This window comes from Equus przewalskii, chromosome 15 (assembly GCF_037783145.1).
Source record: "Equus przewalskii isolate Varuska chromosome 15, EquPr2, whole genome shotgun sequence".
Taxonomy (NCBI): domain Eukaryota; kingdom Metazoa; phylum Chordata; class Mammalia; order Perissodactyla; family Equidae; genus Equus; species Equus przewalskii.
In genome coordinates this window covers 34,588,045-34,612,614 of record NC_091845.1, presented here as the reverse complement: position 1 = coordinate 34,612,614, position 24,570 = coordinate 34,588,045, and the positions used below count along the sequence as shown (strand labels likewise).

General features: G+C 44.7%; 1 protein-coding gene across 4 annotated transcripts in view; it reads left to right on the top strand.

Moving 5' to 3' along the window:
• Positions 1-24,570, top strand: part of CACNA2D3 (calcium voltage-gated channel auxiliary subunit alpha2delta 3) — an 832,052-nt gene that overhangs the window by 658,325 nt on the left and 149,157 nt on the right. For all 4 annotated transcript variants that reach the window (XR_011526928.1, XM_070574989.1, XM_070574988.1 and 1 more), the window contains 8 exons: positions 1,664-1,747; positions 9,466-9,537; positions 9,791-9,852; positions 11,242-11,309; positions 15,642-15,687; positions 15,847-15,944; positions 18,005-18,098; positions 21,069-21,164. Coding sequence is in view for 3 of the 4 variants with exons in the window: in XM_070574989.1 (XP_070431090.1) it covers positions 1,664-1,747; positions 9,466-9,537; positions 9,791-9,852; positions 11,242-11,309; positions 15,642-15,687; positions 15,847-15,944; positions 18,005-18,098; positions 21,069-21,164 (620 nt within the window). In the remaining variant the exon portion in view is untranslated. The remainder of the gene's footprint in view (positions 1-1,663; positions 1,748-9,465; positions 9,538-9,790; positions 9,853-11,241; positions 11,310-15,641; positions 15,688-15,846; positions 15,945-18,004; positions 18,099-21,068; positions 21,165-24,570) is intronic.

The window sequence follows — 24,570 nt, the reverse complement described above, 5'->3', positions numbered from 1 at the left end:
AGAAGCTGGGCTGCTTGAACTTCTGGGGGCCTAGTGGCTCTCAGTGATGGTTCTTACTAAAATGGGACTTGGGGGCTATTAGCGTAGGGAACCGAAGTCCAAGAACGTCTGACTCCAGCTCCTCAGGGGGACAGTCTTGAGTCTTAGCATTGTATGCCCTCTCCCCCATCACGCCCTCCTCACAGTGAGAGTTGAGGGTGACAACCCTGCTGACCTCGTTCCTGTTCCTCCGGCTCAGCACCCCCAGCCTGGCTCTTGTGAGGGCCAGAGCTTCCCTGTACACACGGAACTTTCCATAACAGTATCCAACTGCGAATCTGCTATCGTTTACAGCGGCTTCTGAGGGAACCACTTCCCTTCCTCTTCATCTGGAGTGGATCTGATGTCGTAAAACTGACCGTGAATGTCTGTTAATTGGAAACCTGAGAGGAGGGAGTGGAAACACGGTTGACCAGGGTGGTCAGAGTCCACTGTCCCTTGGAGGAGAGGCGGCCTTCCTGGGTGGTGGGGGTGGGCGCTCTCCAGAAATGCCTCAAGATTCCTGAAATGCAGCTGACGGGGAGGAAAACCACCTGGCCCTGTTTGGCCCCACAGGACCTGCTGGCTGGGCTCTCTCCCGTGGATTCCACTGGGGGCCAGTTCAGACTTGCTTGGTTCAGTATATCAACACTGATTTTCTCCTTTATGCCTGGTGTTCCTCTAGCACCTGTCTCCAAAGTAGCCAAGCAGTGTCCAAAATGGTAACCTGTGGTTTTGGGGTCTTAAAACACTTAGAGTGACGCTGCATCTTACTTAGAATCTTACCAATTAAATCAAAAGATGACCAATTTAGAGACCAAAGTAAAAAATAAAACAACTCTACATACACAGATATTTTTTCCAATATACCATTAGCCATATCTTCTGAACTTGTGAGGGGGTTGCTTATCCTTAGCCTGCAGTAGAGGGCAGACTTTCCTACATTATAAACACCCCTACAACCAAGAGTAAGGGGCCTGAGACACAGGAACGTCTGGTGGATAAAATGGTAGGCTTGCAGGGTGACTAACACCAGTGATTTAGGGGGAAGAAACAAAAACCACTTCCCCACTTATTAATGCACTCATCAGCTTTCCCAGAGAAATGCCCTAATGGCCATTAAATCTGGCAGTGATTCCCAATACCCACATCTACTCTGGGTAAAGTGGCCATGCATAGCTCAGTACCGCTGTGGCCAGTGCGACAGCAAGTAAAAGGTTCTGTGTGTCTGCAATATGACTAGATTTTTGGTAAACGTATGTAAGACGCCCTTTCCTGTGTCATGAAGGGGGTTTTAAAAGCTTTGGAGTGGAGAAGGGCCTCCCCTATCTCACACACATACCATCCAAGGAGGGGAAAACTTTGCTTTGCATCTGGCATGTTGAGAGGCAGGGAGTCCGCTAGGTAAATTCATATCAAGCAAAAGTTGACTTGTGTATTGCCCCAGCTCAGAGCAAATGTTTATAGGCATCTGGCCTCTGCTTTCCTGCCTTTAAAACCCCTGGGACTGCCACCTGCTGGGCTTCTCACTGATACCCCTCCACCCACAGCCCTCCTCCTCGAAACAGGACTTGAAAGGAGAAAAGTTGCCCTGGCTGATGTTCTCATGGAAATCTTTTCTTTCTGTTTCTCTTCCCCCTGCTAGTACGAAGAAGGAAAAAAGCGAAGGAAACCCAACTATAGCAGCGTTGACCTCTCTGAGGTGGAGTGGGAAGACCGAGATGACGTGGTAAGTGATTTGTTTTCAAGCCTGGTGAGGAAGGAGCTCCATTGTACCCACTTCTGTACTGGGAGGCTGCCCCAGGAGCCGGCCAAGAGGCCCACCTGGCCACCAGAGAGACGTGGAGACAATGGGCCCTTTTACCGAGTTTGCAGTTTTATAACTCTCCCGCTGGTCGCACGAGTTGCAGACAGGCCAGCCACCCTGCCTGCTTTGCGCAGTCTGCTAAAACCATCCCCTGCTGGGCTCTGGTCCCTTCTGGAGCACATTAATCCAGACTTCTCCTCAATTGATGGGACCTGCCAATCTCAGGGGAGTCTGGCCAGGCAGCTCCGTCTGCTGCAAAGTCAGGGCCAGAATTCACCTGTTAGGACATCATGGGCACAGCTCTTTTCAGAGAGCAGCCCAGAGCTTTGCAGGTCTACTTTCCTCCTGGTGGTTGCAGTCCCAGCCTTTCCTCATTCACTGGCCACACTGCAACAGCACACATGCTGCTTTCCCACACAGATTCAGCCTTCGGTACTGTATCAAAAGCTTTCCTTATGCCCTCGACTTAACCCCGTCAGTCTTCTTGTTACTTCCTCAATAAATCAGATTTGTTAGACACGGCTGCCTTTGTGTGAATCCAGGCCGACTGTCCTTAATTAAATCGTAACTTCCCAGGTGTTCCTGCCTGGATCCTTATGCCTTGCTTTCTCTATGGTGTCTCCGTGCCAAAGCCACGTTCCTCTGCCCGCACCCGCCCTGATTTGTCCGGGGCTCTTTCTTAAGTTTCATTCTTGAGTCAGCATTGTTTCCGTCCATCACTCTGTCCAGCTTTCCAAAGGGGTGTTGAGGGGAACCATTTGAAATCCCCTGGCTGGGTTCTCGTACCTTCCGGAAGTGTGGCCAGCATCGCAGCTCCTTTTGCTGTCTTCACATCCTCTGCTCCTTGGACGTCTCAGCTAGCATCAATCTCTGATTTTCTTCCTTACCTATAAAATGCAAAAGTCATATCTGTTTTAGAAATTTAACCTGTTTTCTTCTTCATCTGTGCTAAGTCTTTTTAAACCCAACTTCAGACAAAATAGCTTTGCTGGTTGATAAAAGGCTCCTTCCTCATCTACACTCTTTCCCCAGGTGCCAGTGGCTCAACGTCGTGTCAGGTCAGTGACCTGGTAGAGGTTTATAGCTTTTTGTTCTTTAAACATTGTCATCAGGATTCATGTCAGGTTCTTTTGATCGTACTGCACCTAATGTTTACGTGCTGCCTTCTCAACCTGCTCATTCCATGAAGCAGGTTAGCTCAGTTGTGAGGGGCTTGGGTTCGAATCCTACCTCTGCTGTTGGCAGGCGGTTGGTCTCAGACAAGCATTTATCCTCTCTGCACCTCAATTTTGGTTTTCGTTTTTTCCCAGTATGAGTATGATGGTAATAGTACCTACCACCTCATAGAGCTGTTGTGGATATTAAAGATGTTAATATATTGAAAGATATAAAAATGCCTACATCGTTGTATGGACACAGCCACCAGCACTCTATGAGTGGTAGCTCTGTTTAGTACTATTCTCATCATCGTCACTCTTCAGGTGACCTTCTCATGATGAATGTCCCGTAGACTTACAGTTGCTAAATTGTCTCATGAATCTTTGAAGGGTGCAATCCATTGTTTTCTTTTCTCTTCACTTTATCAGTTGCTTTACTTTGACTTCACTGCACCTTTTTGTCCTCTTTCCTAGAAGGCTTGAACCTTGTCGTCCATGTGCTTCTCTATCCCTTCATCTTTTCCACTTTCATTAACATGGAAGGCAAACTAGTTTATGCTCATTCCTACTTCAGAGTCCCCACATCCAGGAAGCATGCCTTCTGCCAGCTAAAGCTAAGCTGACACTGCTCCGTTGCATGTTACTTGAAGAGATTTATTACTCAGCTCACTCTAGTCATCACCTGTGTCCCAGTTAATTTTCAGTGAGCTGATATGTCCTTTTACTAGTAATGGTTTGGAAAACCGTTTTTGTTTCCTTGCCCTATGTTTCTTTCTCATCGGAGCTGCAGAGCGTCAGATTCCCAGCCTTGTGCGCAGGATCTTCACCATCTGACTCACAGGTCTGGGTTCTGAGTGTCCACCTTTAGGGTTCCCATATCTTCAGCAAATTCAATGCTCTTACTCTGCACAAATTGGTTTCTGCTTGTCTCTTTGGTTTGAGTCTCTTGTCTCCTTGGGAGGATGGTACCCTTGAAACGTGAATTCCTTCACTACCCATGTGTTTGACTGGGAAAACCCAAGCCACCATTTCTCTCCTAGGAATTTGCACTCCAGTGATTGGAGAATTCTGGAATCCATAATTCCATCTTTGTGAAGTCTACATAAGATCCCACATGCCCCTAGGTCCACCATTGGGGTTTGCATGTAAGTAGCAGAGGGCAGACTTTAGGTCAAGATCTGGGAAAAACCATACAAGCAGAGCCCACTGAGAAAGAAGCAGCATGAGTCTTCCCAGCCACAGAGAACTTCTTAGAAGGAGCATCCCGCTTCTCTAGACAACCAGGCTCTTGTTGAATTTAATGACCACATTTATCACATAGACACTGTGTACTTCCAAAAAGGATGTGAGGTCATATATACTATTAAAACACATGCAAAATAGAGTGTATAAAATTTAAATTTAAAAAAGAAAGAAAAATTTAAAACCACTTAGAGGAGGATGAGTGGGACTTCTGGCCCAGGCTCCAGGGTGACTTAGTCATCACTTCAACAATACAATGAGTAGGACAGAACTTTGGGGGGCCCGTGAGATAGGAGGGGACCCTGAGACATGCGTAGCCCCGTCTGAATTACTGGTGTTGATCACCTCTGGGAATGAAAAAATATCTTTAAAAATGGTGTTTATCCTTTGGTAATAAATTCTCAGAGATGGCTGAAGGAATTAAGGATGATTTTCCTGTTATTCCTATTATCTTTTAGTCATTCTCAAACTCTCCACCCTGAACATGATCATTTCTATAAACAGAAAAAAACTAATATAAATAATAATAAGTACCATATATTGACCCCTCCTATATGCCAGCGCTGTTTTAAGTGCTATATATGAACCAACTTGTTTATTCATCACAACAATCCTACAAAGTAGGTGTTATTTCTATTCTCATTTTACAGGTGAGGAAATTGAGGCAGAGAATTGCTGTAATGGTCCACAGGCACACAGTGTAGATTCCAACCCAGGCAGTCTGGCCCCAGAGCTCTTAACCACTTTGATTTGCCATAGAAAGAGCCACGGAAGACTTTGTCAGTGCCCCACCCTATGTGTGTTATCTTCCCCTGAGGGGTGCAGAAAAGATGGGGAAGGCCTTGCACACAGCTGCTAAACAAATGCTTGCCATGGGGTGTTGTTGCGAATACTGGCCCATCCGATGCTGCCTCGAGTCCCGCTGAAGCCCCTTCTGCTGCAGTGTGAGCCCCTTTTCCACTGCCCTGTCATCAACTCACGTTTCCTCTTACTTTCCTGGAAAGACTGGTAAAAATTTTGAGTCTTTTCTTTCCAAAACCCTATCAACCTCTTCTCCTGGGGCATCTTTCTGAGACTTTTGGCCATTTAGTTTGTTCTTCCTTATACCTGCTTCAGTGTCTCTACAGCTCATGCTGGAGCCCTGGGTCCCCAGACTAAGCACAGCCTACCGGAAAGCCCAGACCAAAGCAGCGAGAGAGAGAGGACTTTGTCATCTAGGTGCTCTGTGTCTGAGTCTGTTTTCAGATTCTGGTTGAATGCTTGCTTGGGAATGACAGACCTTTTAACCACTGCTTCTCCCTTCCCCTTTAAGCTCTTGCCTCAGCTAGGATTGCCTGCCGTTAGGGGCCTGGAAGGCATACTGCCTGCACTTCCAGGCGAGGTTCACGTTCTGATGCGGATGCAGAACCATCATCAGGAGAACGAGCTGTCATTATATAATTATACACGAAACTTTAGGTGATCAATGAATCTCTGGGGAACGCTCCCCTAGTGAGCTCTAACACAGGAGGAAGAGCTGCAGGCTCACCATGGAGCTGGAAGCATGACCACCAGCTATCACATGGTTGTCGATAAAGTGGGTGCTTTGAACGGGTAGCAAAGCTGCCTCAGCTTCAGGGCACAGAGGAGAGGGACAGATTCACTGAGGGCTCTGGGCAAGCGCCTGGATCAAGTAAGGCCCGGGGGGAGGAGCACGGCTCCCAGAAAGCAAGGAGCCGGATCACCGTCACCAGAAGACTACTTTCCACTTGAAGAGATTTGACCTTAACTATACCAACTATGCTGTGGTGAAAGCTGCTTTACTATCCACTGCATTATCCCATTTGCTGATTTTTGACATCTCATAAGAAAAAGTAAAGGTATACACTGAGATTTTTTTTTTTTTTGAGGAAGATTAGCCCTGAGCTAACATCTGCCACCAATCCTCCTCTTTTTGCTGAGGAAGACTGGCCCTGAGCTAACATCCGTGCCCATCTTCCTCTACTTTATATGTGGGACACCTACCACAGCATGGCATGCCAAGCGGTGCCATGTCCGTACAGGGCATCTGAACTGGTGAACCTCTGGCTGCTGAGAAGCGGAACGTGCAAACTTAACCGCTGTGCCATCGGCTGGCCCCACTGAGGTTTTAATTTGCCTTTCTTTGACTGTGTTAAGTTGAATATCTGCACATGTGATGCTTTTAATGACTACATGGTATTCTAACTTATGGACACACCAAAACTTGCCTGGAAATTTTCCTCTGCGAGGCCATTTCCATTTCTCCAGTTGCTCATTGCTGTAATCCAGGCAGTGGCAGGTTCAAGGAATATTCAGCTCGGAGCAGCACAATCACGCCCTCCCCACCCGGGTCGGACTGAGAGCGTTGTTACTCCCCACCACTCTCGTCTCTGCTCTCAGCACCTCTGCCAGCTGACTTACCACAGGATTTGGGGCGAATTGCTCCCCTTCTCAAACCTCAGTCTCCTCAGATGGAAAAGTGACATTTCTAGACTGCCCCGGCCTCACCAGGCTGTATTCTCACCCAGCGATCTATTGACAAAGCCCCAAACCCCCTTCTCTCCTCTGGCAGTGAGGACAGAAGACCACCCTCCTGTGTGTCCCAGGCACAGTACCTAGAGCTTGTGGAGAGCCCACTGGGCTGAAACCTCAGACTGTCGCATGGTCAAGTTTAAAACTTCCTCTTTGATTTAAACAAAAAACCTAGAAATAACAATACATTATTTTTATAGTAATGCTTTAAATTTGTCCACGTGTTTTCTCTTCTGATTTGGGAAGAGACTTAACAGCATGAGCTCTAGGGGCAGAGACTCCATGTGACCTTAGGTAAGTTTCATAACTTTGTGCCTCAGTTTCCCCTCCTGTAAAACAAGGATAGTAATGTTACCTCATGGGATGATTTTGAGGGTTTTAAAATCTGTGTCTAGTACATATAGTAAGAGCTCAGTAAACAGTATCTATCAGTACTATCTGAGCTCCCTAAGAATCTGATTGACAGTTTATACAGCATGTGACAGGATCCCTGGGGTCTGGGAGTCCTCATTCAGAAACACTTTTGATGGAAGGAGCGAAGAAGTTGAACCACAGAGAGGTCACAGGACAGTGGTATGTGTCATTGGTAAAACTTGAACCTTGATATCCTGGGTCACTTCTCTTGACCTTGGGCTGCCTCTTTTTCAGTCTGTGCCAACCCAGAGGTGGTTAAGAGCAGCAGTTTTCAACCCAGGGAGTTGGAGGGAGATCACAAAATCCATTTAATTGTTCACAAGCAGCCATTAAAAGCACTGAAATCTGTTAAAATAGGAGCTGTCAGAGGTCGTCGTCAGGTGTATTTCTCATGTGGCTCACAGTCAAAAAAGTTTGAAAAATATTGGTTTAGAGCTTGGGCATCTGTGTCAAGCAAGCTCGAGTTTGAATTCTGATTCCTTAAGCTATTGAAAGGAGTCTGACATTAAAGAGAAGTGAGGAGGATGATAATGAAGATGATAATGCTGGTGATGATGATGGAGGGCGGCTATATGGACTGAATGCTTAGAGTGCACCAGGCACTCGTCTAAGTATTAGCTCATTTAATTCTCACTACAGTTCCATGAGATGAGTACTGTCATTAGTTCCCTTTTGCAGAAAAGGAAATTGAGGCACAGAGAGGGTAAGTGATTTATCCACAATCATAAAGCTGTGGCTAGAGACGCTTCTTAACTACCGTGCTATCCTGACTCACAAGTAGGTGTTCAATAGGTCTAAGCTATTTTCATTCTTATTGAAGAAAAGGGAAAGAGTAGACTAATCATCTAAGCATTTGCCTCCAGAAAGCATCAGTGACCCTGGCCTTGGACCCTCCCAGGCCCCATGCTGATTGTTCTGTGCTACTGGGAGTTGGGGGTGGGGTGGCACGGAGGCATGGAGGGGCTTACCTAATCTCTGACTTGCCTGGGGAATGTGAGAGGGGAAGGTCCCAAATGGCTTTAGGCAGGCACCAGAAAGAGGAAAAATGAAAACCATGTTAAAGATAAATTGAGCCGTTCTTAAAAGTTAGAAAGTAGACTTAATTAGGACCAGCCCTCCCCATCCAAAACCACAAAAGTTAAAATGGGAAAATATTTCCAGAAATGCCCATTATATGTTGTTAAAAAATATCTAGAGTAAAATATATGTTTTATTTTATACATGCCTCCAGCTAAAAATTATGCTTTTACTCTCTCTCACAGAAGATGGGAATGTGAACCCAAATCTAGACAGCCTCGAATCAAATTTAGGTTGCTTGCAAGCGTTGCAGTTTTCTATCACCCAGATCTTGTTCAAGCTCCTCAAAGGAGAAAAGAGGGGAAAGGATAAGAAAAAAAAAAAAAAAAAACCGAGTCATGGGCCTGGGAAAGAGCCTTTCCCAACAGACAGGCTGTGGCATGTCAGCATTTGTTCCTATTCTATTAAATGGCCTTCCCGTCATCTCCCATTGGTGCCCACGACAGCACATCTTTCATCACTGTGTCTGCTGTCCTTCCCTGAACTCATGGAAGGGCCACAGGTAATTAGGAGAGGTCAGCCAGGGGTGGGGGAAGGGAGCAAGGCTCACAATTCCTAGACAGGACCTCCAAAAATCAGATATGAGGTTGCCCGGTTACTGCCCGTCAGCGTCAGCGAGACCATTAGTTGGCCCAGATTTCTCGGAGAGCATTTGAAGATGATTCATGCTATGAAAAGCTGATCCCCTTCTTCCAAATGGTTGACCTTTTTTTTTAAACTCCTATGTAGGAAAACGTCTTTAACTTGATTATGTTTTGAAAAATGATTTCTCCATGACATACCAATACCCTTTTTGAAAATGTAACTTGTCCCGGGAGACATTCTTGCTTTTTGAGTGTTTTAGCGGGTTGCTGAGGGTTTGTACGCTGACTCTCAGGATTCATCAACATTGCACAGGCTTTTCTGTCATTGTCGCCCTGAGGCTTATACAAGCACCCCAAATTGAAGTTGAAAATCATTTATTTATTGTTGTTTGCCTCTCTCCTCTTGTACAACAGCAGTTGGATGTTTATTCTTCAGAAGTCTGTTCTAGAGGTCTGAAAGCAATATGCAGACACTGCAAAAGTGCCTCAGATTCGGTGGGAAAACAGCTCAGCCCTGTCATACCTCTGCTTTGCACAAGCCATCAAATATGTTCCCAAGCTGGAGGATGCAAGCCATCCAGACAACATGGTAACCCAGAGAAGAACTAATGCCAATTTCCTTTTATCGTTTTAGTTGAGAAATGCCATGGTGAATCGAAAGACTGGGAAGTTTTCCATGGAGGTGAAGAAGACAGTGGACAAAGGGGTACATTTTTCTCAAACATTCTTGCTGCTTAATTTAAAACAAACCACTGTGAAAAATTAGCTTTGAAAGCTCTATCTGGAATAAATATCTTTCGCTGAGATCATTTTTCTCTTGTCTTTACTTATCTCAAACAAGATTCATGTAGTACTGTTAACCTGATCATAGTGTGTCCATTTATTTTTATTTATTTCTGAAAACTTCACCTAGCAGACTAACCATGTTTTCTTTTCTCTATGACTTTTTTTCAATCTAGAAACGGGTTTTGGTGATGACAAATGACTACTATTATACAGACATCAAGGGTACTCCTTTCAGGTAGAGCTGACCATAATACATGGACATTCCATCAGACCCATCAGTTGTGTTTGTACAAAACCTGCTGACGCTCTCAGAGCTCATCATCTGAAGATACCCAAACACCCTGCCGAAAGGCTGGAAAGAGTGAGGAAGGGGCTTTTCCCAGGCTGCTTTTGTTTTTGTTTTCCAGAAGGGGGAAGATGGTTCAGGCTCACCTTGGAGAACTCACTCAATTTGTCATGGCTTTGCATCTCATTATCAAGCAAATAAGCTTGGGGGGTTCCAACTAAGGGTGGAGAGGCGAGTTCAGAGGGTTACCAGGGTCCTTAACCATCTAACTTGCTACCCAGTGAGTTCCATTTCACCTTTTATTTCCATGACCAAAAAAAAATCCTTCCAACTTGGAGGTGGCATATCCATCCCCACATGTTGTGCTTCCATTTAAATTTCTCTGAACTGTCCTTCTGTGCTTGTCTACCTTGGAATCTGTTATTTCTCTTTGTAATAGTCCTGAAAAATGGCTTTGCCTCATTGCCTGCTTTCAGATGCATATGTGGTATTCAATAATCTCCTGCTACCATTAACCAAGTGTTACAACACCTTTCGTAACATGTTATTTCAGTGGGGCTGCTTCATGTTTCTGAACAGGTGCCTCGCAGAGCTAAGGAGAGAAAGAATTTACTGGCTATAGATTAGTCTGAAAAATAAATTGTGGCCTTGTTGTCATATACTGCCAGGGATCATGCGTGGATTCCATTTGGAACCAGAGCCATCGAGGGAACACATGACCACTAAGTGGGTTTGCCAAATAAAGAGACTGTCTTTTCAAAACATACTCTCTTACTTTAGGCAAAAACAGAAAGGACCTTAAGTCAAGCCAGTGAGAGTGTGAAAAATCTATTAGACTAAGGAGAGGAATGGGCAAAGAAGCTCAAAACACAATAATGTGGCTATGCTCAAGTAGTAGTGGAAGTTTGCATGTTTGCCCTTGAAAAGGGGTTAATTTTCCCTAGTCCCAACCTGTAGGGTCTGGAAAGACCCATCTGTGGCTGAATGTAGGGCAGGGGTGCATAAGGTGGTAGTGAAGAGCAGGGCACAGGGCCTTGGGAGGGCGTCCAAGAGAAGAACTTGCTAGATGGGTGAGCAGTTTGCCACACCTCTTTAAAAGCACACGAGAGCAGCCAATTGCTGCTGGCATTTCCAATCAGAAATTCCTTTGAAGCAGCTGATTGAACCTAAGAAAAACCAACACCAACTATAATCAGTGGGGTTCTGAAAGTAAACTGTTGGAAAAATTGTTTACAGAACGTGAAATGGAAATGTGAAAATGGAAAATAAAAAGTTAGCCCACAAGTCTATTCCAGTCGATGCTGTGGATTTCAAGGTCTGCTTTGTTTCTCTGCACAGTTTAGGTGTGGCGCTCTCCAGAGGCCATGGGAAATATTTCTTCCGAGGGAATGTAACCATTGAAGAAGGTAAGGCGCTGCCTCGATCCGTCTTATCCTTTAGTGTGGGAAGAAAGCCCGGAGCCAACTAGTGGGTTAAGTGAAGCACTTGCTCATCTGTCTAACCCTCTGCCCGGTCTCTGGGTGTTTGACTCAACTGCTTCCCACTTGGTGCCACCTTACTTGCCTAGTTTCAGAATGATGGGAACCTCAGCTAGTGGTGGCCTTCCTTATGATTTCATTTATTTATATTCTGCTTTAATCCACAGAGTTGTTGAGGCAACTCATAGGAATCATCCGCCAACTATATTCTTCTCATCCATAAAAATCAGTACCAGAAAAAATACAAATTAGTGTAAAAACTCAAGCCCAGAAAAAAAAAAGAAAACAAAGATATGCAAGCCTTAGTCTCCTACACAGTTGAGCCACAAATTTCACTCGTGTTTCATGGCAGCCTGGGTCCAAAGGGAAATGTGATCATTTAAATGATTTACATAGGTCAGAAGGAGTAAGTAGCACCTTGAGATTCCCAGATCCTCTTGTCTTCATAAAGCATCTGTGCACTGTTAAACTCCCAATAAATGGTAGCAGTTGTTACAGCTCTTTAAACTTTAAAACTGCTGTCACACTCATACTGTCCTTTTCATCTCCCAACGACCCAGTACTCAGAGAAATTACCTTTCCCAGCATCACCAGCTCAGAGGGAGGGCTGGGGCTGGCTTCCAACTCACAAGGAAGAGTAGGGCTGGCCTCTGAAGGCTCCACTGCCCAAATGGCCTTGAGTAAGTCACTTGCCCAATCTGGGTGTTAGACTTAGCATCTTCACAGAGGAGGAGTCGGACCAGACCAGTGCTCTTTCTGGATGTCCCCAGGGAGTGTGGCTAAGAGCAGGAAGGTCAGTTACAAGTCCAGTTTTAATTGGTTAGAGCTGGTTACAAATGAATGTGATGAACTTCCAGAAGCTGGACCACCTTGTGGCTCACTCCAATGATGTAGTGGAGAATGAACAAAGAGATTGGTTGTCCCTGAGATGGGAAGTTCCAAGATGGCCTTCTGGTGCACTGCTGACTCTCCATACGTTGTTTCACAGATGTTGGTTTTGCCTCCCAAGTGATTGCGAGATCATAAGGAATAGGAAGGAGAGTGAAGGGGGTCATCATGACCTAGGCAGAACCCAGAGTGTGCCCCCTGCAGAGCTGATCAACCACGTGATCTCTCTTACCAGAGACACTCAAGAGAAAGGCAACATTGTGACTTGGGCAAGATACCCAACAAGATGTGTTCTCAGAGATCACTGTTTTTACTTCTAGAATTTTCAGGCTGTATGAGCTATGTGTGGATCTGTGGATATCACTGCCCATGAAGCCAGAAAATTCATGTCTAAGCCATCTGAGGTCAAGCTGAGTGAATAACTCATGGTCAGAACGATTGAAAGAGAGATTATTAATGGATTATTTGCCTTCCATGTGTCCATTCCCTTAGTCAATCCTCAATACATGGGCCTGCCCCTCCCTCTTTTCTCTCTCTCTTTCTCACTCTCTCTCTCTCTCTGTCACACACATGCACACACACACACACACACACACACACACAGAGTTGTTTTGCATTGTCTTTTGGATCATTTCTTTACTCACTATCATCTCCCTGTATGTTCCACAGCTGTTAGGCTGAGAGGTCACGGAGAGAGAATTTCAGAGCTCACTGTAACCACTATGCAAAAAATATTTGAATCCTCAGCAAGGGGGAGAGTGCCTGGTTATCCATACAAATGAGGCCAGGTCTTCCCCTCTCTGTTAGTTCTCTGTAAATAAGAGGGCTTACAATCCTACCAACTTTGCTGAGTAACAGTGCCTGAGAAAGCTGCTAGGCCTTGGGCTAACTGGAAGAGAGGCTCATCTTGATTATTGTTCTGCTCTGTTCTTGAGAAAGAAGGAATTTCTGGGGGAAGGCAACCACAATTGTGTAGGATCTTCTATAAGGAATGCTGCCCCACAGAATGTAGGCATTTTCAACATGCTTTGCCAATGCTGGTTATTACAAAGATGGTGAACAGGTAGACTTTGCTCAAAATGTAAGGAGTTGCTACTGAGGTTGAAGACATGGGCTGTAGTTCTGCCTGCTGAAATCATTTGTCTTCTGAATCTCCTCGTCACTTGATTTGTATCTTTTATATATATTGTACATAGTAATTGTTCAATAAATTAGAGCTTATGTCATTATTGTCAGCATTATCAATCATCGATAGATGTGATTTTATCAAGAGGACCAAAATCAGAGGTGAGAGAATTAGAGAACAATTAAATTTCCTTGGTGCCCTAGGAACTCAGAGTGGAAGCAATCAGAGATCTTTCGGGGCCGACCCGGTGGCGCAGCAGTTACGTGTGCACGTTCCGCTTTGGCGGCCCGGGGTTCGCCGGTTCGGATCCTGGGTGCAGACATGGCACCACTTGGCAAGCCATGCTGTAGTAGGCGTACCACGTATAAAGTAGAGGAAGATGGGCATGGATGTTAGCTCAGGGCCAATCTTCCTCAGCAAAAAGAGGAGGATTGGCAGCAGATGTTAGCTCAGTACTAATCTTCCTCAAAAAAAAAAAAAAAATCTTTCCTTCAGGGTCTCATCTATAGGTCCTATGAAATATAGCCAGAGAGGGCTTTGTGGATGAAACTAGAAAAATAGATAAAACTGACATCAATAACCTGATATTCCAGGAAGAAAAGATCCCACCTCAGGGCCTTTCCACTTGTTCTTCCTTCTGGCATGAGCACTCTCTCCCAGTTATCTGCATGCCTCTCTACCTCACCTCCTTCAGGTCTTTGCTCAAAAGTCTCTTTCTCAGTGAAAGCTTCCCTAGCTACCGTAGTGAAAGTTGAAACGTTCTCTCATCCCTTTCCCTCTTTTGGAGCTCCCTATCTTTGTTCCATTCTCTCTTTCCTTCATAGCCCTCACCCCTAACTGAAATGCTACGTATTTTAATTTTATTTATGTATCTCTTTTCTGCCACTAGAAAGTAAATACCATGAAGGCAGTGATTTTTGTTTTGTTCACTGCTATATTCTCAGGGCCTAAAATAGTACCTGGCACATAGTTGATGCACAGAAACATATGGAAGGAAGGGAGGGAGAGAGAATGCAAGAGGAGGAAGTAAGGGAAGAAGGAAGGAAGATTGGGAGGGACAGAGAGAGAAAGGTTGGGAGGGAGGGAAAGAGAAAGGGAAGAAAGGATGGATGGACGCAAGGATGCATGAATTGTCCTAGGGACTAATCGCTGTCCCAGTTAACCTTCTCATGGAGTCTGTGAGTTAGGTATTATTTCCTGCATCTTCCAACTGATATAACTCAAATAGTTGAAGTGACATTCCCAGGATCATTGAACAAGTAGGCGTTGGAACCAGGATATGGCCACTTGGGTCATATATGATGATATTCTATCTAATTTGTTCCCTGCTTCCCATAAAATCAAGCAGGAGTGTGTGATGATAGGTCTAATATTTTGCTATTTATTTTATACACATGTATTTGAGGAGGAAACTGAATCCTGAGTGCAGTAAGATCTGTTGGTCATTTGGGAACACTCTGGCATCCTAAAACAGGCTGGAAGCATCATCAGAGTTCCCTGAGGTCTTCACTGGGCAGTGTATGCCTGCTGATGAACTATCAAAATGAAGTCACATGAAGACACAAGGAAAGACAGTGATTTCACAGAGTTAGGCTGGTCTAGAGTATTCTATAAAAGCTCCCAAATTCCCTGCAAGCCCCAGTTCTCCTAGCTACCTTTCCAGATTGATGACTCATTTTTACTTAGGACTCTATAACAGCTAGCAATTTTTGCTGATCAAAAACAGGTGACTATTGGCAATTTCCTATCATTCAACCTATAATTTCACCCTCATAGCCACCCATCAGTTAGGGACTATTATTATTTCTGTTTTGCACAGACTGACATAGAGAAGTAAAGTAACATGCTGACATCACACAGGAGTTAAGTGGCCTAGCCCAGTTCCAAGCTCAGGCTCTATGGGGCTGCAATGTCGGTGTTTCTACTGTCATGCTATACTTCTCTCCCAGGACTCACTGGCGTATCATTTATCTTCAAGAAGTTAAGGCTTTTCTGGGACACAGCCGGGGAAGTTGGCAGTAGTGGCCGAGTGAGGCAGAAATGAGGAGAGGGTTCTACCTGGAAAGAGAGCTTGTTTGCTTGGTTCAGACTCCCTTTTCCCAGGCGGATATCTTTGGGGTTGATGTCTACCCTTAACCCATCCCATGGCCCTGCCCTAGAACATTTGAAGCACATGAGAGGATGAGGGGAATCAGTGCCCCACACAGGTGATACTTACTCATTACCCCCTTCTCTTTGATCTCCAGGCCTACATGACTTAGAGCATCCTGATGTGTCCTTGGCAGACGAATGGTAAGAGTTAAGCAATCCTCCATCAGCAGTGGTATTTGTTGCATTCTCTAATTTCAAGTTGTCTGTATTTCCTTGCCCAGTTCTCCTGGTTCAATGGCAAAGGAAAGTGATGCTGTAGATACTTACCTGTTCTTATTTTGGGCCATGTCATGTTCTTAGGTCCTACTGCAACACTGACCTACACCCAGAGCACCGTCATCTGTCTCAGTTAGAAGCTATTAAGCTCTACCTCAAAGGCAAAGAACCTCTGCTGCAGTGTAAGTGTGCTTTCAAACATGCATTGAGTGTGCACGTGGCAGTGGTGGGGTGTGAACTCAGAACCATACTTCTCAGTTTTCAAGGGAAGCTTTGCTCAGGCAGAGATTAGTGGTCACATTAAATCCAGCTAAATGTCTGCTTCCTGTAGGAGCAGGAGAAAGAATGGGTTACCGAAAGTCATGTAGAAGCCCCAATCCCAGTGTGACCTTTTGCATTGGATTTGTCCCCTACAGAATCATTTAGTCAAGCACTTGAGTAGGATGAAAATGTTACAACTGGGAAGGGACTGTAAATATCTGCCCCCTTATTTTACAAATGAGAAACATGGGCTGGGAATAGGACTCGTCTCACCCAAGGCCATAGTGTCGGTCTCCTGGTCTCTCCAGAGTGGGATCACCTGCAACATGTGCCTCTTGTGGTATATGTTCTGCTGCCTCTCCTCCTACAAGGAGTGCCCTCTGAGGGAGCTCAAGGAGTCACAAATGACCAGTGACTGGTGCAAAGGGGGCAGGGAGAGAGCTGCACCAGGCCTGATGCTCACCAAGTGCAAGAGCAGTCCCTGGACTAACATCAGTTAGTTCCAGTAGCTAAAGTTTGGAAAGAGGGAGATTCCCCAAAAATGAGCATGGCAGCTGCCCCTACCTCTACTGAATAAGATGTCGCTTATTCAGTGATGTGAAAAGTACGTTATATGTGTCATCTTATAGAATGACCACAGCAGCCTTATGAGAGGTGTGTAAGGAGGTTATCCAGCTCCTAAACCTCATCTTCATGGCAGGGCCTAACTTTTCAGGATATGCTCTGGTAGAGAAAGGATCAGATGGACATCACATGAGCCCAATTTTTTATTTTCTTTGACTTTTTGAATAACATAGTTAAAAAGCAAAAGTATCGAGATAATATAAAAAAGCATTTATGTTTACCATCCAGCTTTATCATATCTTAATATTTTGCCATATTCGCTTCAGGTACATTTTAAGGAATGAAACATTACAGATAATGGTGAAGCCCCTGGGTACCCCTGCACAGTCCCATTTCCCTCCCAGAAAGAATTACCATCCTGTGTTTGTTTATCACTGCCATGCATTTTATACTATCACTATATATAGGTATCTATAAGCAGTATGTACCATTATTTTGTATATTCAAATTTATATATATGGTAGAATATATATTATGTATAGTATAATATTATATATGTTATTCTATAGCTTGTTTTTCATTATGTCTTTGAGATTTATTTGTGTTGATCATTTAGCTCTAATGCATCTGTTTGAATTACTATGTGGTATTCCATGACGTGACTATATCCACTATCTTATTGATGATGAGTTGTATCCAGTTTTTGCTTTTACAGCAAAGCTCCACTGTCTTCTGGGCCACCAGCCAAGGTGAGGACTGGCCCATTGTTGGCGATAACTAGTTGCCCCACTCAGTGGAGTGATTGGAGAGCTTGAGGATGCCTCTGCTAGACTCATGATATCCCCCAGAGTCCTTAGCCTCTTCCATGTAGCTCTGTCAAGAGTCCCTTTGAATAGGGACAGATATCTCCCTTTAAAGTGAAAAAAACTCTTAAACAGATGGAATCACAAAATCAGAGTCCCAGGAGGTATTACATTATCATATCCCTTTTCCTTCTTACAACCGACTGAGATCAGGGTCCTGAAGAATTGCAGATTTTGATAGAGGACAGAAATGGGGAAGAAAGGAACAAATTTTCTGGGGAGTGCTGGCTTCTGGTCTCCCAGTCCTTGAGTTGGCATGCTGGTCCATAGCATAAACTACTAGCTGGAGCGAGAAAGCAAAACCTGAAGTGCTAGACATCCCAGACTCTCAATTTACCATCGCCTCATCCAAATGCTTAGGGTCCCCTGTATTGCTGCCATATCAGGTGTCAGAACTGTTTCATATTTTCAGCTGGTGGGAGGTTAACGCATAAAACAACACGCCATGTGAGAAAGTAGCCTGCAGATACTGCAAAGTGAGCCCACGAATGCCTCTCGTGCCCCCTTTTGGGGCCCAGCCAATCCCGTCTTCTCAAGTCTGTCCCTCCCAACAGGTGATAAAGAATTGATACAGGAAGTCCTTTTCGATGCCGTAGTGAGTGCCCCCATCGAAGCATACTGGACCAGCCTTGCCCTCAACAAATCTGAGTAAGTGGTTGCACGTGTCCCCCTTTCATGGCCATTTCCCCACAAGCCGTCCGAAATATGGTTATGGTTTAAAGAACTAAACTGTTTTAGGAGCCTGGTGTTAAAGTTCTTTAATTTTCCCCAAAGCTCCAAACCACAAGAGCTAGAGCCGATTAGCGGCTCCGGCTGGGATGGCAAGCTCCTGGGTTTGACATATAATTTGTTTGAGTTTTAACCTTACATGAAACCTGGTATGCTGAGGTAGGATGACACTTCTGAGAGTGGGAACGGAAGGAGCCTGTTGCTTCCTGCCCTGCTGCGGCTCCCTCTCCTTGACACCCTGGAGAGAACTTGGGATCTGGGCCAGGCTAGGTTGTGAGTGGGACAGGGCAGGAGAGAGCTCTGTTTCACTACGGCGTCAGAATATAACCCTGTGGTTTTATTTCTGAAGTACAGGATGTGGCGGAGGGGGCAGGCAATTGTAATTGTCGTCAAAGACGAGGGCGAGAACGGCTTTAGCAGCTTAATAATATTATTTTATTATTATTATTACACTATTTTAAGTAGGCCATTAAAGATTAAAAATAAGAAGAAAAATCATTCCTTTTTCCTTACACCTTCACGTCATACATTATTCAGTTCTCTCTCCTTGTCTGATCTTTATTAGCTCCTTTCCTTCTTTTATTTTCCCTTTTGTATATTCTCTTCTATCCTGTCTCTCATTCATTCTGTTCTCATTTTCATTCATCAAATATTGATTCATCACATATCTGTTATGTGGCAGGCATGGGGCTAGGTACTGGAGAATGAATGAGTGAAATGGAGGTAACTCAATCAAATAGTCTTTGCCGTCATGGTGCCTGTGGTATGTAGTGTGCTATATTATTAAGAATAATGATAACTACTTTGAAGAAAAAATAAAGACCTGTAGACTGTAACAAGACCTAGAGTGGAGATGGAAGATGAGGAATGCTTTTCTGAGCAGGAGCTAGTTGAAGAGTTGGGGAACATTCCAGGGCATGTGCAAAGGCCCTGAGGTAAGAAAGTATTTGACACATTTGAGGAATTTAATGAAGGCCAACAGAGCTGAATTATAGAGGGTAGGCTGGAAGATATCTGGGGATGAGGCTTCAGAGAAGCCAGGTGGTTCAGGACTTTGGGAGTCAGGTTAAGGATCTTGGATTTTATATTCAGAGTGTTAGAAAATCACTGAAGGATGTTAAGAAGGACGTGTTAAGACTTTAAGTAGGGCATGATCAGATTTGCATTTTTAAAGAGGATACCTCTCATGTTATGTGGAGAATAGAGTGTAATAAGGTAAGAATACTTGTAAAGGCTCCTACAGCATTCCAAGGAAGTTGTCACTTGGACCAAGGCAGTGGCAGTGGGCACAGAGAGAAGAGACGCACTGGTGGCATGCTTCAGAAGGAAGACTCCCAGATGATGGGGTCGCTGTGGGAGGGGAGGGAGGCTGAACTGCCAAGGATCATTCTCAGGTTTCCGACATGAATACCCGGGTAGATAGTGGTGCCATTTCCTAGGACAGGAGACTATGAGTGAAGAGCAGGTTTGGGACTGGACATGGCCAGAGTTCTTTTCTAAACATTTGAAGCTTAAAATGAAGCTTATAAATCTCCCAAGTAGAGATGTCAGGTAGGCAGTTTAATACTTAAGTCTGGAGCCCCAAAGAGAGACTAGCATTCTCTGTATATTTGGGGGTGTCCTTGGGTGGCTTACCTACATGAATCTTATTCCCTGGGAGGTTGGGAAAGAGTCAGAGCCTTTCCTCTGATTGCATTCTTTAGTGGATATGGAAATGTTTCTTTTAGGCTCTCATGAAACTTAAAATCCTCTGCAAAGATTGCTGAGTCACTCCTAACACATGCTAAAGATTTCCAAAATGGTAGCTTGCTTTGTGGTCCACATCTGTAACTGATTGGGCAGGCTGGCCTTCCAATTTGGTGTAGGCTACAAACAGAAACAAATGCATCGTGTTGGTTTTTCTTCACCCCTTAAATACTTAAAGGTAGTATTGACCACTTTGACTGCACTCGAATATCAAGTAACCAAATGATCTTATATTGAAGATGACATGGATAATGCTGCAAATCAAATTGCTACTGGCATCTAGGGCAGGGAAGCAAAAAACTCAAGAATCAGTATTCTCTTCATACTGTTATTGTAGAATAAAATTATGTATTTGGGGAGAAAGACCATTTGCCTTTTTTGAAGAAGTATGCACTGTGAATATCCTGAAGAACGTGCTCAACATATAAAATCTGCCTTGAAAGTTTAAAAAAAATCTTTAGTGAATTTTCAAGTGAGTTTTCTTTGCTAAGACCACTGTTAGGGTTCCTATGCATGGCATCCTACAGGGCTACTCAAAGAAGTCATTTCTTTATTCATCTTTTTGGGGTTGGTGGTGAGGATAAGGTCTGTTCTCTGGTAGAAGTTATAAGTTGGTGCACCCAAAATGGTGAAGAATTTGAGTCCTAGACATTTCCAGGCTGCGGGATGCTGCAGACAATTCAGTAGCTCAGTGGCTTGTTTTCGCTAAACCCAGATTCCATTAATGGTCTCAGGACCAAGCATAGACTTGGTAGCATCAATGCGAAAAGCTGGCTCTAAGGATTTTCTTCTTCTCCTTGAAGTCATTCGCATTCTCAGACTGCTCTCCCTCAACTTGCACCGAGAACCTTGAGATTAGGGTGTGTTTGTTTAGCATTGGGGCTACATTTTCTCACACTGCCTTTGTTGCCATAGAGTTCTTAGTTTTTTGTACAAGAATTACCATGAAAACTTTTGTAAGGGATAAGAGTTTGCATTCTGTGCTTGGTGCATGTGTGTGTATGTGTGCATTTCTATAATTTCTTTTAAAATTTCAGGTTTCAAAACTGCTATTTCGTAAAATTCTATGAGTCTTCAAATGCAGAGGCCATTATCTGCTTACCGATTGGAAGAGTCTTCCTGATGTCTGCTGCTCTGTTTCAGGAATTCTGACAAGGGCGTAGAGGTTGCCTTCCTCGGCACTCGCACGGGCCTCTCGAGAATCAACCTGTTTGTTGGGGCTGAGCAGCTCACCAATCAGTAAGTCGGAGGGCTCCTCTGCAGGGGCCCAGTGAGCTCCTGGAATGGGAAATTCAAAGGGGAGCTTATATCATTGCTGGACTCCACCACCAGCAGAAATAAAATTCAGGCCACCCCAGGCCCGTTGACATTTTTCCTCTCTGTTCTTCCCCCGGAGCCCCAGTATGTGTGTTCACCTGCCCGTTGGCCCTTCCACAACCCTTTGTTCTTCATGCTTCTTGGCTTCTGTCCACCCTCCTGGGGTCCTCTCCTGCCCTGGTGAGTCATTTCAGAACTCTGTTGATGGTAGAGCCGCTGGGGGAGCAGCCAGAGGGAGGACGGCTCATCTCCTGACAAATGGCTTCAGGGCATTCAGCTGTTCTGCAGCTCTGCTCAGGAATTCCTGCCTGTCCAAGAATCAATGTTTCAAGTCTGTTGTTTATTTGTTTGTGTATGTTTTAATAAACCTCTGTGCCTCTGCGCTGATTCTGAGGGCCTGCAGAGCCCCACACCCAGGGGTGGGCAGTCTGGTGGCACTCGGGTTTGACAGTGTTTCCTTGTGCTTTCAAAGAGACCCAAATGGACAATGGGCAGAGCGTCACCAAGTCTAGTACCCAGATGCCCTTGAAACCACTGCTGAGTCCCTGTATCTTCAGAGAGCCACAGGGCCTTAACTCTTCAAATTGGTATTTGACCAGAGCTGGTGTGAGCCTGGGAAATCTCTTCTGAGCCCATTAATAAGTTTTCTCAATGTCTTCTCTGAAGCAAGAGACATGATTAGAACAGAAACAAATGGAGTCTGAGATTCAGAAAGTTTTCAAAATGTGTGTGGGAATGCAGAGGTTACCAGAGAACCTCATATCCCCTGACCGTTGGGGTCCTTGGCAGTGAATAACCAAGCCACAGGGAACAAGCTGGCCCAGCAGGGGCCCACCCAGGAGATGCTCCCTTCCATCAGGCCCAGTCCAGCAGTTGCCTCTGTTAGATGAGGCCCTGACACCAACCATATGATCTCATAAAACCAAGTCTGGTAAATGGTAGCTACATAGATTTTTAGATGTTTTGTGGACTGGCTTTTAATTTCTGCTCGAGGACTCTTTCTCAGCATCTCAAATTTCTCATTTATGAAGTTGACCATAGCTGTGACTTGATTTCTTTCCAAGCCCTCTTTAGCTCTTTACTTCCAATCAATTATTTTTCCAGAGGGCAAGTTCCTAGGAAGGACTAGAAGTGTCGAATACATATAGCCTTCTCCCTTTAGGATCCGGAGAGGCACAGGGAGACCCAAGAACAGATTTTCTAATGCTCAGATAGGAAGCCTGTTTGTTTTGAGATTAAAACAAACAAAACAATAACAACCATAAAATGTGGCACCTTGCTAGTCTGATATCTGGGTTATTATGACAGATTTGAAAGATAGCAGAATCACACTCAAGACTGCTGGGATGTGCACCTGGCTTGTCTTACTCATTGCTTCACATTCTGCATCTGAAAAGTGGGGTAATGATCTTCTGGGTTATTGTGAGGATCAAAACATTATACATATAAACCTGCTTTGGGAAGCTAAAAATACCCACAACCGTGAGTTCTGTTCCCTGTGATATTACTGTGATCCAGAGTGAGTACTCATTGGATATCTGAATGGATGAAATAATTCATCTGTGTTCAAGAAACTCATACCATTAATTCCTTTAGAGGACCTTGACATCCATTGTCTTAGGATCTATTACCTGCCTACCCCCTTCAATCAAATGGTGTTCATTGAGACCCAACTAATTGGATACACTCTATTAGCCAAGACTAGAAAACTTTTATCATTTCTTCCTTTTTTTCCCCAAAGAAGGTACACAAGCAAAAGTTTGAAGTGATGGGGAGAGTACTAGATAATATAAAGTTCCCACCCCAGAGGCAATTTGTACTCATCAATCTCCTACACTGGGATTCCATCTCCTACCCCTATCACCTGTTTCTGGAAGTAGGTCAATTGTAGCTCATGGCCTCTGGAACATCATCCATTATTAACGATATATTCTGTGCCTTCAGTGTGGCCTCCTCTTGGATCACAGGTAGCACACACAGCATCCAGGGCTGTCAGCTTCCACATGATGGTCCCTCCTCTCGCTGCAGTCCTAAGTCTAAGATACAGCCACTTCACAGCTTCCATTTGAACCACAGAGAATAAAAGAAACTCTTGGGCTTTAAGAATACCATATAAAACCATATATTTGTTCTACCCATGTTTGGTTTACACAGCCCTTTCACATATGGTGTCAGGTAATTCTGGTAGTATCCTGCTAAGTGTAATATTATTATTCTGATTTTGTACATAAGTAAATTGGGCTCAGAGACTCAGTAACTGACCCAAGTAATTCCCTCAAGGTCATTCACCTCTGCCTAAAGCCTCGACCTGTCTCACACAACACACCAGCTTGTAGTATGCAGAAGCAGGCTAAGCGTCATCTTATCCAGGGAATTCTTTCTTCCTGAAGAACATTTCCAGGGATTCTGAAGAATCAGATCTCTCCTTCCTGTTTCTTTCTGAATCATTACTTGGTAGTTGGCAGGGACCCCCAAGGGTTTTTGGCAACCAGACCCTCTCACATTAACACCAGAGCTCATGGAGATCAAGTGCTGCAGGCTCCTGCTTGCTGCCCCGCGGCCAGCATGGCCCTGGGCAGCAGACACTATCACCTGCCATCCCCAAAGCCTGAATGTCACCATCAGTCTAAGTAAGGACCATCCTACACCTTCTAACCCAGCTGTTACCCCACCTACCATGCTTGGAAAAGGGCTCCAGTAGCACCATTAACTGCTGCATGAAAAGGGCACCCTCCTTGCTGTGGTTATATGCGTCTCCCCCCTGGACAGAGCTGACCCGAGTGAAAAGGCCTTGGCTGTGCCCATGGCCCAGCATGGAAGGCAGCTGTTCACCCACCCAGGGCTGGGCAGCAGAGTCTCCGTCATGCACGTGTCCAAGTCAGGCTCATGAAGAATCTCGTATCTAAATGAAAAAGGTCACATTTTGCTTTTTGTGAAACTTGATGATTTTAGAATCAGGAAACATCCGCTGAACATAGCGATGCCAAGAGGAGCTTGTCTGTCACATCAAGTCTAGAACTCTCTACGTCCAGCATTCTGAATGGCATAGAGATTTCTGCACCTTCTCAATCCCACTTATGACTCCAGAGTTGGCCTTCTGAATGAGAGCAGAGTGCTTTTTGCCAATTTAAAAGAAGTTTTTAATTTCTGGAGTGTCATTATGTCAGTCAGAGTCAGTAAACAAATGTTGGCAGCAATGTTGGAGCATTTTTGGTCTCTTGAGACCAGTTCTGGTAGCACAAAATTTTATGGGAATGTTAACAGAATGGAGCATTTATGTAGGAAGGTGGCCATACTGGTGAGGGATTTTGAAAGAATTAAGAAGAGT